At 46.1% G+C, this 13,575-nt stretch overlaps 2 protein-coding genes across 8 annotated transcripts in view; both read right to left on the bottom strand.

Annotated features, from left to right (window-relative positions):
- rasgrp3 (RAS guanyl releasing protein 3 (calcium and DAG-regulated)) overlaps positions 1 to 533 on the bottom strand; it is a 31,025-nt gene extending 30,492 nt beyond the window's left edge. Inside the window, exon 1 of the mRNA XM_060073469.1 lies at positions 339 to 533. The gene's annotated coding sequence lies outside the window, so the exon portion shown is untranslated. The remainder of the gene's footprint in view (positions 1 to 338) is intronic.
- Positions 534 to 5,537: 5,004 nt separating this feature from the next.
- ltbp1 (latent transforming growth factor beta binding protein 1) overlaps positions 5,538 to 13,575 on the bottom strand; it is a 73,621-nt gene continuing 65,583 nt past the window's right edge. For all 7 annotated transcript variants that reach the window (XM_060073461.1, XM_060073464.1, XM_060073462.1 and 4 more), the window contains 7 exons: positions 13,005 to 13,094; positions 12,280 to 12,408; positions 10,797 to 10,937; positions 9,955 to 10,146; positions 8,208 to 8,423; positions 6,810 to 6,959; positions 5,538 to 5,956 (listed from right to left, as the gene is read on the bottom strand). In XM_060073461.1, the coding sequence (XP_059929444.1) occupies positions 5,733 to 5,956; positions 6,810 to 6,959; positions 8,208 to 8,423; positions 9,955 to 10,146; positions 10,797 to 10,937; positions 12,280 to 12,408; positions 13,005 to 13,094 (1,142 nt within the window). In that variant the 3' untranslated portion in view covers positions 5,538 to 5,732. The remainder of the gene's footprint in view (positions 5,957 to 6,809; positions 6,960 to 8,207; positions 8,424 to 9,954; positions 10,147 to 10,796; positions 10,938 to 12,279; positions 12,409 to 13,004; positions 13,095 to 13,575) is intronic.

Here is a 13,575-nt window from a genome sequence, read left to right as displayed (position 1 = left end):
GTGAAAAACACTTTGGATAGAAGCATAACTCATCCACAACGACAGGTGATCGATCGCCTACTGAACATCATTATAGACGGTGCAGCAGGTCTTGCTGAATGAACACATGTCTATGCAGCTTCATAAAGTCCCTTTCTCTACCGTTTTACAAATCGTCCATTCAGGTCCACTTGTTTACATGGACCGGTGTTGGGATGCGCGGTCGATATGAAAACAAACGTTTGAAAAGTGAATATTATTCCGGTCACCTGACATACAGTATGCCTGCACTATATTCTGCGTCGTGATCCATTTTTCAGATACAAATCAATTCTTTAAATAATTGAATAATGACTCACCGTGGCGTTTGGTTTGGTGGCTCCGTTACGTCGGCTGGGAAGCGCACGTCCCGTAGCGGTGAACTCAGTGAGATCCGACCAGCCTCTCACTCTCAGCTGCTCCGGAGAGCCGCGAGACACATGACGAGAGGGAGGGTGGGTGTGTATGCGTGCGTGTGTGCGTGCGTGCGTGCGTGCGTGTGTGTGTGTGTACCTCCACTGAAGGAGGTAGATACTGACAGAGAGAGAAAGCAAAAGATTGAGAGAGAGATCGACAGATATAATAATGAGTGACAGATAAACTGAGCGAGAGACGAGAGAGAGAGAGAGAGAGAGAGAGAAGCTCTATATATTTGTTTACCCATCGTGCATTCCCAGACCTGAGCACCCAGTCTGTCTCCCTAGGGTGTCAGCTGCACCTGCTGCCACATTTACCTTCATCATGGTGGACTCACTAGTTTTCTCTCTCTCTTTATTTGAGACTATAGGGGAAAATACCAGTTTCCCCCATCTCTGTAACTTCATCACTATATGGATTGCGCCTCAAAACATCACCTTCCAAACAAATTAAAACAAATGTAAGACAAAAACTGTCCATTCGTCTGTCTTTGTTCATGGTTGTGATTAATATGATATAAAACACTTAGTCACTCATTCATTCAGTCAGCCCCACATAATCATTTGGATCATCTTTAATAGGATCAGTGCAGGGCTATCTGCTGACCCCGCCTGAGGGGAAATCGTTCAAAAGCTTTGAAACGGCGCTGGATTATAATCGTAAAAACAACCACAAAGTCAAAGCTGGGCCAGTCGAGTGACACATGTACTTCGGTTGCCTCACAAGACAAGACGCCCTCAAGCGATGTTGCGTCGCTCATCCAAAGCAGGCCTACTGTACGAAATGTATTCCTCAGCAGAATCGGGAACATTAACGGGGTTTGATGTAGGCTATGTTGATTGTTATGCCCCTTATGGTTGTATTTTTCATAGTAGACTAATATAACGGTTGTATTTTTTTTTCGATTATTTAGTCTCGGAAATTGTATAAATAACAGAAAATGCAATCCCATGTTACCAGAGGCTAAAAGTGAATACCCTTGCTTTACTGACAATAAGTCACGATAAACTAAAGCAATTGAATTTTTAAAAGGATCCATGAACCAAATACTGAATTTCCAACGAATCAGGAAGCAAATGTTGGGTATAGGATTTGTACGCGACAAATGACTTAAACGTGATTTAAAACATGATTCGATAAATAAAAAATTTCTAAAGAAAATAGCGTCTAAATATCGGCGTCCTCGAGACTAGAGGGCTTCCATAGCAGAGTCCAGTCGTCATATTGAACTGGTTCTCCTTCACGTGCTCAGCTCTTCTTTATTGGTCTATTTTAGGGGGACAGTGGAGTGACAGCGTCTCGCTTTTAATCAGCGGCGACCGGTTCGCTCCCAAGCTACGTTCCCTCCCGGCTGACCTCACTGCTGGAATTCAGTGTCGCCAGCACTTTTGTTTGTCTAAAGCCCGTGGATGTTGGGGTCTGGGGGGTGGGACCCGGGCCCCGCGGTATCTGCCGGTGTCTGTCTGTGGGAACGGGCAGGCTGCTTGGCACGGGGTCCACAACGTGACATTGAACAGAAAGGAAGAGAAGTAGGTTAGGAACCGTGATGCACACGCACACACACGCAAGCCTGCACGCACACACTCAAAAAGAAAGGAGTAAAAATTACCAAAAAGGGCACGGCTGGCTGTGTGTATGTTGTGGTAACCCGGTGCTCGGTTGGGCCGGGTTCCACGGACAAAACTCGCTTGGCATTGGGTTTTTAGCCATGGCAGGCATTTATTTAACAATCAACTGAAACAATCAAACCATGAAGGAGACGTGGTCTCTAGGGCCTCTGTGGGCCTCTAGGCTCTCTCGCTGCCACGAGCACTTCCTTCCTGCTCCCGAGCCGTGCTGTGCTGTGCTGGACCTCCACTTAAGATGGCTCCTCTGCTTTCGGCCAGGTGTCCCCCAATCACCCTGATTGGGGAGCCGAAAGGGCTGCTCTCCGTCGCCGGCTGGTGGGTGGGGGTGGTATACCCCGTCCTTCACGGCACCCCGGGCCCGTCCAGGCCGAGGTTTACGTGGCGGGATGCCACAATGTGTGTGTATCATGTGTGCGTGTGACCAGGGCCGACGGACTGCGGGGGAAAGTGAGACAGTTGTGGGGGGGCCCAAGGCAGAGGGGGGGCCCATGGCAATAAAAAATAAAAAATAAATATTAAATTATCCACCAGCCCATAGTGTTAGGAGTCGCACACGGCCACGTCTGCTCCCCCCCGTCCCGTCCCCGTCAACAATTCAGCGCAGGGGGCTGGTAGGGGGAATTCGGGGGGGGGGGGGGGGCCCATCAATACCTCTTGTATAGGGGCCCAGGATTTGGTGCAACGGCCCTGCGTGTGACAGTGAAACAGTGTACACTCTGTGTGAGCAGTGAGAGAAATAGCATGCGTCAACAAGATTTGTGTGGAGCGAAAAAGAGACGACAACAAGGTCAAGCACGGGGGGGGGGGTAGGTGTGCGAAGGTGTGAATGTGTGTGTGTGTGCGTGTGTCTGGGGGTGGGGGGGGGGGGGCACTGTCACCATCTAATAACTCCTGACGGGTTTCTTGGTCAACAATTTCTCTGGCCTACTTCCCCCTCGAATTTCCCTGCTAATACGGACGACCATGAAGACGACAACACTGCAGCTGTACACCGGCGCTCACCTGTCGTCAAAGTGGGTTTATTCTACTGGTAAACTAAACATTGCAAACACGGCGAATTCCCGCCTCTGCATGTAAGTCGGTTAATGCTCAGTGAATCCCTCAAACCCCAAACATTCACATGTTTGCCTGTCCACTCCCCTGATTTACTTTCTGCGTTGGATGGGTGTGTATCTGTGCGCGTGCATGTGTGGGATGGGGATTTATGTATTTGGGGACATAGTGTGTGTGTGTGTGTGTGTGTGTGTGTGTGTGTGTGTGTGTGTGTGTGCGTGTGTCTGTGTGTGTGTGTCTGTGTGTGTCGGTTTGTGGGTGCGGAGCCAGGCTAAACCAGATGTGTGTGTGTTTTTGGAATGGATGTGTTGTAGGTGTATGCAATGGTGTTTGTGCATGGGATGGGGCTGTGTGTGTGTTTGTGAGTGTGTGGTGGGTGTGTAGGTGGTTACTTCACCTCTGCTGTCGTTGCAGTCTAACATTCAGTGCGATAGTCATCCAGGACATTTTTCTTAGCCGCAGCATCGGCCTGAAGAGTGTTTCCAAACCTTGGGTCAGGGCCTCTCTTGAGGCCATCTGATTTGCATATGTGGTCACAGAAGGTGTGATGGACCAGAGTTAGATATTTAATGCTACATTTTTTATTTAAAAAAGAATTGAAAGCAATCATAAAGGTCCTGTATATAGGCTTATGATTCCCAGCTAACAACAAGTTAAGTGATGTTACTCCTCACTTATTTTGATGCTTACCTTCAGTGAGACATAATCATTCATATTATGGGCAGATGTTGTTTGGGTTAAATGTGGAAGCACAGGCACAACCAATGGGATCTCGGGCCCATAAAAGGTTGGGAACGACTGGCTTAAGGCTCATTGAAACGCATAAATTGGCAGAAGGCCAATTCTCTTTAATATTTATATTTAATAAAATTGGATTGACTACAAAGAGGCAACAATTTTTCCCAGCATTCAAAACAGATTGATTGGTTGATTCAATACATTGTTCAGATGGTTTAAAGTATTATAAACATAGCATGGATTTATTAAAAATAGACATGATTGAAACACATTAAATATGCTGCATTCGATACAAATTTTGTATTGAAGGTGGCATGCTAGGAAGACATTTGAAATAACAAAGACTATGACTGACTAGAAGTCATTATAAATATCACGTGTTGGTGATTTATTATTCAAGAGGTTTAATATACATTGTAATATTTGAATAATCATACAAGAGCCATTTATTTATGAACAAATTACAAATTCTGTTTTCTCTATCACACCTTGGGCCTTAATCGCCTAGCAGCCATCTTGACTCTGCATGCTAGCTGGTTGGGGGAAATGAATGTGGAATTCTGCATTCAGTTTCCCGGCCCAGCTAGCGTTTGGAGCCAAGATTGAACAAAGATGGCCGCTGGGGAATGAGGCCCATTCTGTTTAAATGTACAATAGTTTCTCTCTCCCACCGCTGGCCCCAATAGCAGCTTTGCAACCTGGCAAGACTTTGCAGTACAACGTAGAAACAAGACTTTGAAGTACAACGTAGAAACATAGAAACAAGACTGTGCAGTACAACGTAGAAACAAGATGAGTGATTCCCAGAAAAACAAGCCCCTAAAAAACCAGCAAGGAAACACAGCAGGTACCTTACAGCTCCACAGGAGAGGCGGGAAAACAAACCGATAAAAAGAGGTCAACAAAGAAGGGAAAGACCAGAAGAGGTGTGGTAGTAAGAAAGAAAGATAATAATAAACAACCAAATATAAAACATGTCATCGTCGAATGGCCTGGACACAAAGCTGTTGTGTTTTTCTCACTTTGTCCATTTACATGGCAATTTCAAAATAAAAGTCCTTCCCTAAAAAGTGTTTATTTTCCAAAGAATGCAGGCCTTTAGTTTCCGTAAAACGTCAAAAGATAACGCTGATGCCACAGTGTGAAAAAAAAGCGGGCCTCCATTTAAAATAAACTATAAAATATTAACGTGACGACAAACAGGTGGGGGAGAGGAGGGCTTAAGCACCTGCCTCATGTAATTAAATATCCACACATTATTATTATTAATATAATTATTTTTACTGGGAAGAAAATATATTGTAATCCCCCAGTGAGTCCATAGGGTTTGTCGATGCGTTTAAAAAAGAGCAAAACGCCTATCCCCCCTCCCTCCCTCCCACCCTACCATCCAAGAGCATAAACACACAAACAAACACACTTTTAACACGCACATAAAGTTCCTTCTACAACAAGATAAAAAATAAACTTAAGGCACAGAAAACAATAACAACAGCAAAACAAGAACACATACATTTTATACAATGCTGCATATTTCTCCCGACAAAGGCACCCCCACGTAGAAGGTTAAGGTGAATCTTCATCTCAAGTAAAATAAATTTCTTTGCTGTTTATTTCATTTAGTGTGTATTTTATACAGTGCAGATTATATGGGCTTTGATTAAATAAGTGTGTGTATTGGAGTTGCTTCTGTGTGTGTGTGTGTGTGTGTGTGTGTGTGTGTGTGTGTGTGTGTGTGTGTGTGTGTGTGTGTGTGTGTGTGTGTGTGTGTGTGTGTGTGTGTGTGTGTGTGTGTGTGTGTGTATACGTGTGTTTGCCGGCGGTACTGTTTATTGTTTTTTTGCTTTGTATTAGTCGCCCCCTTGTGTCCATTTACGCTCATTGCCGGTCTCTGCTTAACGCGGCCGTTGGCGTGGCCGTTGATGTGACCGTTGCCATGGCGACCGCGGGGTCTTTGGCACCTCGTGCCACACAGTAGTTCGGCCGCTTGGAGGGCGAGAAGCCCGGCAGACACACACATCTGTAGGACCCCGGGGTGTTGATACACTTGGCGTTTTTGCACAGAGACATGCGGCGGTTGAGCTCCGAGCACTCGTTCACATCTGGGGAGATCGATACAAACAGATCCAGCGACAATCCATCAATACAGATCCATAGAAATAGGTTTTTAAAAAAACAACATTTTATGCAATTTCAAAATAATTGAGGGAATTTATGAACAGAGGTCAGAAAAAGAAAATGCGGGAGCGAGCCACATGATCAGAACTGTGAACTGACAAAAAACAAGAGGATAAAGTTGTATTTAAAGGCACCCAGTGCAACTTTCGAGGCTTAAAAATAAACATTCAATTTCTAGTCTTTTTTACACGTAGTAAGTTTCAATAACTCCATACCATTACATACCGACATTTAAGCAGCAAAGATGAGACGTCGTTGTGTGGTGAGAACTGATACAAAATCGATAACAACAACAATGCCGCCATTTTCTTTATTTTTTGTAACCTACAATAAATAAAGCAGGCTTCCAGTCAATGGAAAAATGGCTTCTCCCCACCGGCGATTGTTGTTGTTTACGATTTTCTATCAGTTCTCACCACACAACGACGTCTCATCTTTGCTCCTTGAATGTCGATATGTAATGGTATGGAGTTATTGAAACTTACTACGTGTAAAAAAGACTAGAAATTGAATGTTTATTTTTCATTGAATGTTTACATAAAGTTGCACTGGGTGCCTTTAAACTACTTAAACACAAACAGAGTTTTCATGGACATGTTGAGGTCATTTGAGATAATTTTATTAAAACCCTGAATCAGTTTTTGTTTTTATGTTATTCACCCTTCTACTATCCGTGCATGGTACTTCCTGTTCTAAACACTGTAGTACATGATCCAGCTATAACTATTCAAACCATACTACTCCCTGCATCCTACCCATAATGCAGCAGCAGCTTACCAATGCAGGCCATGCGTGACATGTCCAGGGTGTAGCCGTCGAAGCAGTCGCAGGTGTAGCCCTCCTGCACGCGCACGCAGCGGCCGTTCTCACAGCCGTTCAGGATCCCACACTCCTCCGCACGAAGGCCCTCAAACGCATCGTAGGGGTCTACGGAGGGGAGGAGGAGAAGGAGGTGGAGGGGGAGAAGGAGGTGGAGGGGGAGGAGGAGGTGGAGGTGAGGGAAGGACTGGAGTGGGATGACCCTTCCATAATTTCTGATGAGGCGTTAAGACCTTGAGGTGTACTGGTCCAATTATTCCTAACATGGCTCTTGTACCAACATAGCCACCTTGGTCCCCTATTCTCTAATGCAGAGCTTTTCAACAGGGGGTCCGCGACCCCTAGGGGGTCGGCGGAGGTACTGCAGGGGGGTCGAGAAAGTTTTTGATGATTAGACATTTTTTTTAGATTCCCCCCGCAATTGTTTCCACAAATCGAAATGTCTTTAACTACACATTAACATGAATCCAACACATTAGCCGCGTTTACATGGACACTTTTGATCCGATGGAGAGAGCTTTTCTCTGCCTGCTCCTTCAATTAAGAAGAAGGATAGTTTAATATGAAACACAATTTTATACAATATATAAGTAGGGGGTCCCCGCTCCCCTCAGTTTGGGGGTCCTTGGCCGGGAAAACGTTGAAGACCCCTGCATAGGTGAACTCCCCACCTCTCCACTGTGACAGCCGGTGCGTGGCTCTCACAGCGGAGCAGTGAAGGAACAGGTGAAGAAGGGTTTGGACCACTACATGAAGTAACCGCATTCACCACCAGATGGCAGCAAAACACTTTCACCTGGGATCCCAGAAACCCATTTTACACACGAACACACAGATAAAAACACAGAAAAACACATACATACACACACACACACGCACACACACACACACACACACACACACACAAACACACACACTGCCTGTATAGATTTTGGATGTCAGTTGTTATTTCTGAACTAACAAAAGATCCCACTCCAAATTGAAATCCAAACCAAGCTCCACTGAAAAAATGCTCACCTTAACTTCCCCCAACAGTAAAGTCACTAACTGCTTTATAAAGAGAGCGTGTCCCTGTGTGGCAGATGTGTAGAGTGTGATATCCACCAAGCCCACCCTGAGGGGGGTCTTACCGACGATCAACACAAATCTAGACCTCAGAGGGTGAGACGCTGTCAACACCAGCAGAACGGCGCCATCCGACCACCTCAGGCTCTGACGCTGCTCCACCTAACCGATCTCCCTCGGACCGCTTCCTCGAACCTCACGACATTCCCGTAACAGGGAGCGGCGCTGTGACAACGGAGGCCCCGGAGACGAGCTAAACTCCGGAGGACGAAGGCGGCAGACGGCACTCACCCTCCTCATCCTCGCTGTGGTACATGGGCAGCAGGGCCTGGTCCTGGTCGGGCTGGGGAGCGTAGTAGAGCCGCGAGGAGGGGTAGTCCTCCCGCGGCGCCTCCTCCTCCTCCGGCCGGGGCTCGTAGGAGTGCACGGGCCCCGACACCAGGGCGTCGCGCCCGTACGGCCGGCGCCCCCCGCTGAGGGGGAGGTTACACATGGAGGCGTAGTCCTCTGGGGAGGGGAGGGGGGGCCGATGGGAAATAGGATGAATTCCATTAACCCGTCGGCCCGTAGGGCATGAGTTTTATCAAAGTTTATAGTTGCTATAACGAAACACAATCTCTGCTTCCTTTGAGTCTGACCCCTAGCTTCCGAGAGAGAGAGAGAGAGAGAGAGAGAGAGAGAGAGAGAGAGAGAGAGAGAGAGAGAGAGAGGGAAAGTGAGAGAGCGGAGAGAGTGAGAGAGAAAGAGAGAAGGAGAGCGAGAGAGAGAGCAAGAGCGAGAGAGAAGAGATAGAGGAGAGAGACAAAGAGAGAGAGAGAAAGGTGGAACAAAACAGCAAATCTAGGATATTTAAATATTAATATATATTAAGACATCCTGAATTGCCCTCCCGGGGTTAATAAAGTCTTATCCTATCTAATCTAATTTACTCTGAGACAGACAAGGAAAGGAAGGGAAGAGATTGAATACCCTTTAGGAACGCTGCGAAGACTTAATGTTCTAAGTTGAGCCGGGACGATGGGATATGAGCAGAGAGAAAAGTGCAACAATTTGGCCGTTCTGAGACGCTTCTACAAAGACTTTGAATGTCAAGGCAAAGCCAGAGCGGTGCTAAACGATCGTCAGGACATGACCTCATTGTGGCTTAATGAGGGGATGATGGTTCCGTCCAAATGCCAGCCGTGTTAGACAGGATTTAAACGAATGAAACACTGGCAGGATTTAAACGAATGAAACGCCGCCTCCGGCCATGTGCAGGAGCGGAGAGTTTGGCTAGCGAGAAGCTTCACCTTAAGAAAGGTGGATGTTTCAACTTGACTAAACACATGCTCGACACAGCAGAGGCTCAAGATGGTACTTGAGGCCCACGTTTAGGCCCCAGAGTTCCTAAAAGCATAACCAGATGCCGTGTAGCCTGTTTACTAAAGAGACACTAGCAGGTTGGCCTCAGAAGGTTATTTGCGTTTAAAGATGCAGCAAATCAAGGTATGTTAATGCCCGATGCTAGCACAAGAGTAGATGTCGAGTAGCATGGAGATGTCGAGTGACTTTGCGGTGTGGCAGAGAACCTTCCCAACATTAACTAACCGGGGTTGCCAAACTGCAGAAGGCTCCTTTCAGGACCATAACGGTCGGTGATCAAACCATCGCAACCATTGCTCCTGATAAAACACCCGTAACCAATGTCATTTATTCGAATGATTTTGTCCACCAACTCCGCAGTGACCGGCACACATTGATTCAAGGGGAAGAAAGTGATATTTTCATTGTTTATCCTCATGGCAGGCACGCTCGCGGCAAATTCCCTTTTGCAAATCGAAACAACAAATTGAGTTTGACAATTCTATTGGGAACAGATGCTCCAGCGCAGCCAGACGACACGGTGTTCGAAGGTCTGATCACAGGCAGGTTTTGACCTTTTAAGAGTAGCTACGCGCCAGATCGCCGCTGTGAGTCTGTCTCCGTCTCGAGGTTAACGTTGTGTACATCGTGGCAGAGGTCCACCGACAGCAGGTCCCAGCCCGGGTGAAATGTGTACCTGTGTTCTTGGGGGGGCAGAGGGCACAGTCCATGCCCCAGGCGTCGCCGTACAGGCAGCAGCACTCCGTGTAGGTGGTCCTCCTGGTGGGGGAGGGGCCTGTGGAGCTCAGGGGCCGCGTGCAAGTCATGGATGATGTCACTTCCTGCCAGCAGATGCCCTGGTAGTCGATCTGCTTAGCATCACGGTGCTCTGTATGTGGCGGCAGACGGGAACATGTCCATTAGGGCACATAAGTACACACACATGGGCACATATGTGTGTCATAGAGTACCATATTAAGCGCTATATAAATTTCATTTATTATTCTACACACACACACACACACACGGTAACACGAGTACATACACACACCTGGGAGCATACGTGTATACACATGGGCACAAACGAGGGCATGGGCACACACACACGTGCACACACGTACATACACACACACAGAATACGTACATACACTATGTAGCAACTATGTAGTATCTACAGTATGTAGTATGTATGTAGTACCTATGTAGTGTTGGTCTAGTATGTATGTAGTATGTATGTGGTATCTATGTAGTATGCATGTAGTGTGTGTGTAGTATCTATGTAGTATCTATGTGGTATGTATGTAGTATCTATGTAGTATCTTTGTGGTATGTATGTAGTATCTATGTAGCATGTATGTAGTATCTATGCAGCATGTATGTAGTATGTATGTATTATATATGTAGCATGCATGTGGTATACATGTAGAATGCATGTAGTATCAATGTGGTATGTATGTAGTATCTACGTAGCATGTGGGTAGCATGTATGTAGTTTGTGTGTAGTATGTATGCAGTGTGTATGTAGCGTGTGGGTCCTACCAGCCACGTCCGGGGGGAAGACACAGTGGTTGCCATGGGGGTCCAGCACCATGGGGTGTGTGCAGAAACACATGTAGGAACCATCTGTGTTCAGACACTCCCCGTCCACACACACCGAGTCATCCTCACACTCATTGATGTCTGGAGGAGGCAGAGGAGGGGGGGGAGGGGGAGGAGTAGGATGAGAGGAGGGGAGAGGAGAGGAGAAGGAGGAGAGGAGATATGTTAGAAGCACAACAAGAAGTAGAGGAACGGAAGTAGATAGTAGAGGAACATAAACACAAGTAAACATACAATGACACACACATCAAAACAGGCAAAGAGACACACACATACTCTAAATGTAAAACACTTAAATACACAATCCTCTGAAAGAGCTACATTCATTCAGTTGGCTGAAGTTATTCCATATCAGCTAAATATTGACAAAATAGTCAGATATTCTTTTCCTCTCACACACGCTAATTTCTTATACATACTTGTTTTGGTTTCTTTAACCGACCAGCGTATTGCGGCTAAACCTGCTGAAGATAGATTTCAAACACGCCCGGTCTACATCAGAAATACATGTCCCTCCTCCTAAGCGAAGGAAAACATCTGGACATATGGTCGAGACCCGCGCCAGACCTGGGACGGACCCGAGGCGGTTGCGCTTTTAATTATACTTTGACCTCTGGAGCCACGCGTATCCCACCTCAAACCCACGAGGGCCGTGTGCAAAAGCCCTGTGCGAGAGCTGTGCACGTGGACCGTGCATGAGAGTTACTCAGGAGCGCACAACCCAACCCTAATCACAGCACCCTGTTACTTCAGACACCCTCCCACCTCCTCCTACAGAAACCTGTGCTGATATTACTGATTCCTTACCCCAACCTGGCAACGTCTCCCCACTGTGATTTGTGATTAAGGACTACTACACAAATAACATGGAATTGACTTGACGTGGTTGCCAGGTATCCCCAGGCAGAGACAAGTTGACCTCAAGAAATTATTTTGAAATTTCCCCGCTCTGCCAGCGAGCGGTTTGTGGTAAATAGAAAGATAGTAATAGTATTTATAAATCTGGTGTCACGTGGAAACCCGCAGCGACGGAGAAAGCCTTTGGGATCCAGCTGTGTGCCGGGTCGTCCAGATGTGTCCAGGCTTGCTTCCTACATTAAGAGATTTTAAATACACTCTCATCGGTGATGGAGTGGCGGTCGCCGACCACTGAGTGCAGCCCGCCCTGAGGTTGATCTCACAGGTCCTAAAACCGGCGGTTTGCAGCCTTCAGTAACATGGCATCATGTCCTGCTTCGGTACATGTTGCTCACAGATGGAGGACAACACCACAATGACCCGACGTTACCCAGACGCACACTCAGACATTAACATGATTTACAGACTCACATCTACAAACTTTCTTGGCAAGGTGATGTTTATACTAATCAATTGAATCAACACATAATACATTTCGATATAAAGAAAGAGACCCATGGCTGACCTCTGCACTCCAGCTTGGCCAGGTCGTAGTCCTGTCCCGTCTTGCAGTAACACTCGTAGCTGCCCACTGTGTCCAGGCAGAAGCCCCCCTTACACACCTCCGGGCCGAACAGCGCACACTCGTCAGCGTCTAGACGCACATGGCGGAGGAGAGAAGACGTTCGACGTGCATCTTTTACCAATCACTTGTTGTTGAGATCTCCATCTCTAAGATGTAACAGTCAAGCTCTTGACTATTAAAAATACAAAAAAGTGCTTTGTCTGCTAAATGATGCTAAATGTCAGCAATACAAAGCATGTTGATGTGAAATACACACACGTTTCTAAGATGTACTATGTCTATCTCCGAGAGGTTGCTGTTAAGCTCTCAAGAATAATGAGAGAGAATCCCGCGAGAGTTGCTTTCTGAATCCTACAGCTACTCTAAACTTCTATTTAAGCTTGATCGAGCAGTTGTTTAGAAACTTGATTGCATATCACTTGCCTTGTAGTTACTAAGATCGTATGCTTTGATTGTTTTACGCCTCACTCGCGAGTCCCGTCGGGACTGAAGGAAACATCTCATAAATTATCTTCAATGTATCTAATAAGCTTAGAAATTGACTTGTTTTTTTTATGGATAAATAGATCTACATCTTGTCAAAACATTAGGAAATGAAATCAACCCCAAACTTTCAATAACATAAACAAAAATATACATGAATATATAGATATATAAGTATTTACCTCTATAGCTGTCTGCTGTGGGCTCTCCGAACACCAGCTCCCCATGGGGAATGACCCCTCGCCCCGACGGGCACAGGTGGTTAAACTGGTCTGAGAACAGCAGGGTACAGGTTCATATTGGTTACAATGAGTTATCAACTGGTTCAACTGGTCTGAGAACAGCAGGGTACAGGTTCATATTGGTTACAATGAGTTACCAACTGGTTAAACTGGTCTGAGAACAGCAGGGTACAGGTTCATATAGTTTACAATGTGTTTATTTAACAGTTCAACTGGCCTGAGAACAGCAGGGTACAGGTTCATATAGTTTACAATGTGTTTATTTAACAGTTCAACTGGTCTGAGAACAGCAGGGTACAGGTTCATATAGTTTACAATGTGTTTATTTAACAGTTCAACTGGTCTGAGAACAGCAGGGTACAGGTTCATATAGTTTACAATGTGTTTATTTAACAGTTCAACTGGTCTGAGAACAGCAGGGTACAGGTTCATATAGTTTACAATGTGTTTATTTAACAGTTCAACTGGTCTGAGAACAGCAGTGTACAGGTTAATATAGGATATAATGCGT

This window comes from Gadus macrocephalus, chromosome 15 (genome assembly GCF_031168955.1).
Source record: "Gadus macrocephalus chromosome 15, ASM3116895v1".
Taxonomy (NCBI): domain Eukaryota; kingdom Metazoa; phylum Chordata; class Actinopteri; order Gadiformes; family Gadidae; genus Gadus; species Gadus macrocephalus.
The sequence above is the reverse complement of the archived record's forward strand: the minus strand, read 5'-3'. Positions and strand labels throughout refer to the sequence as shown.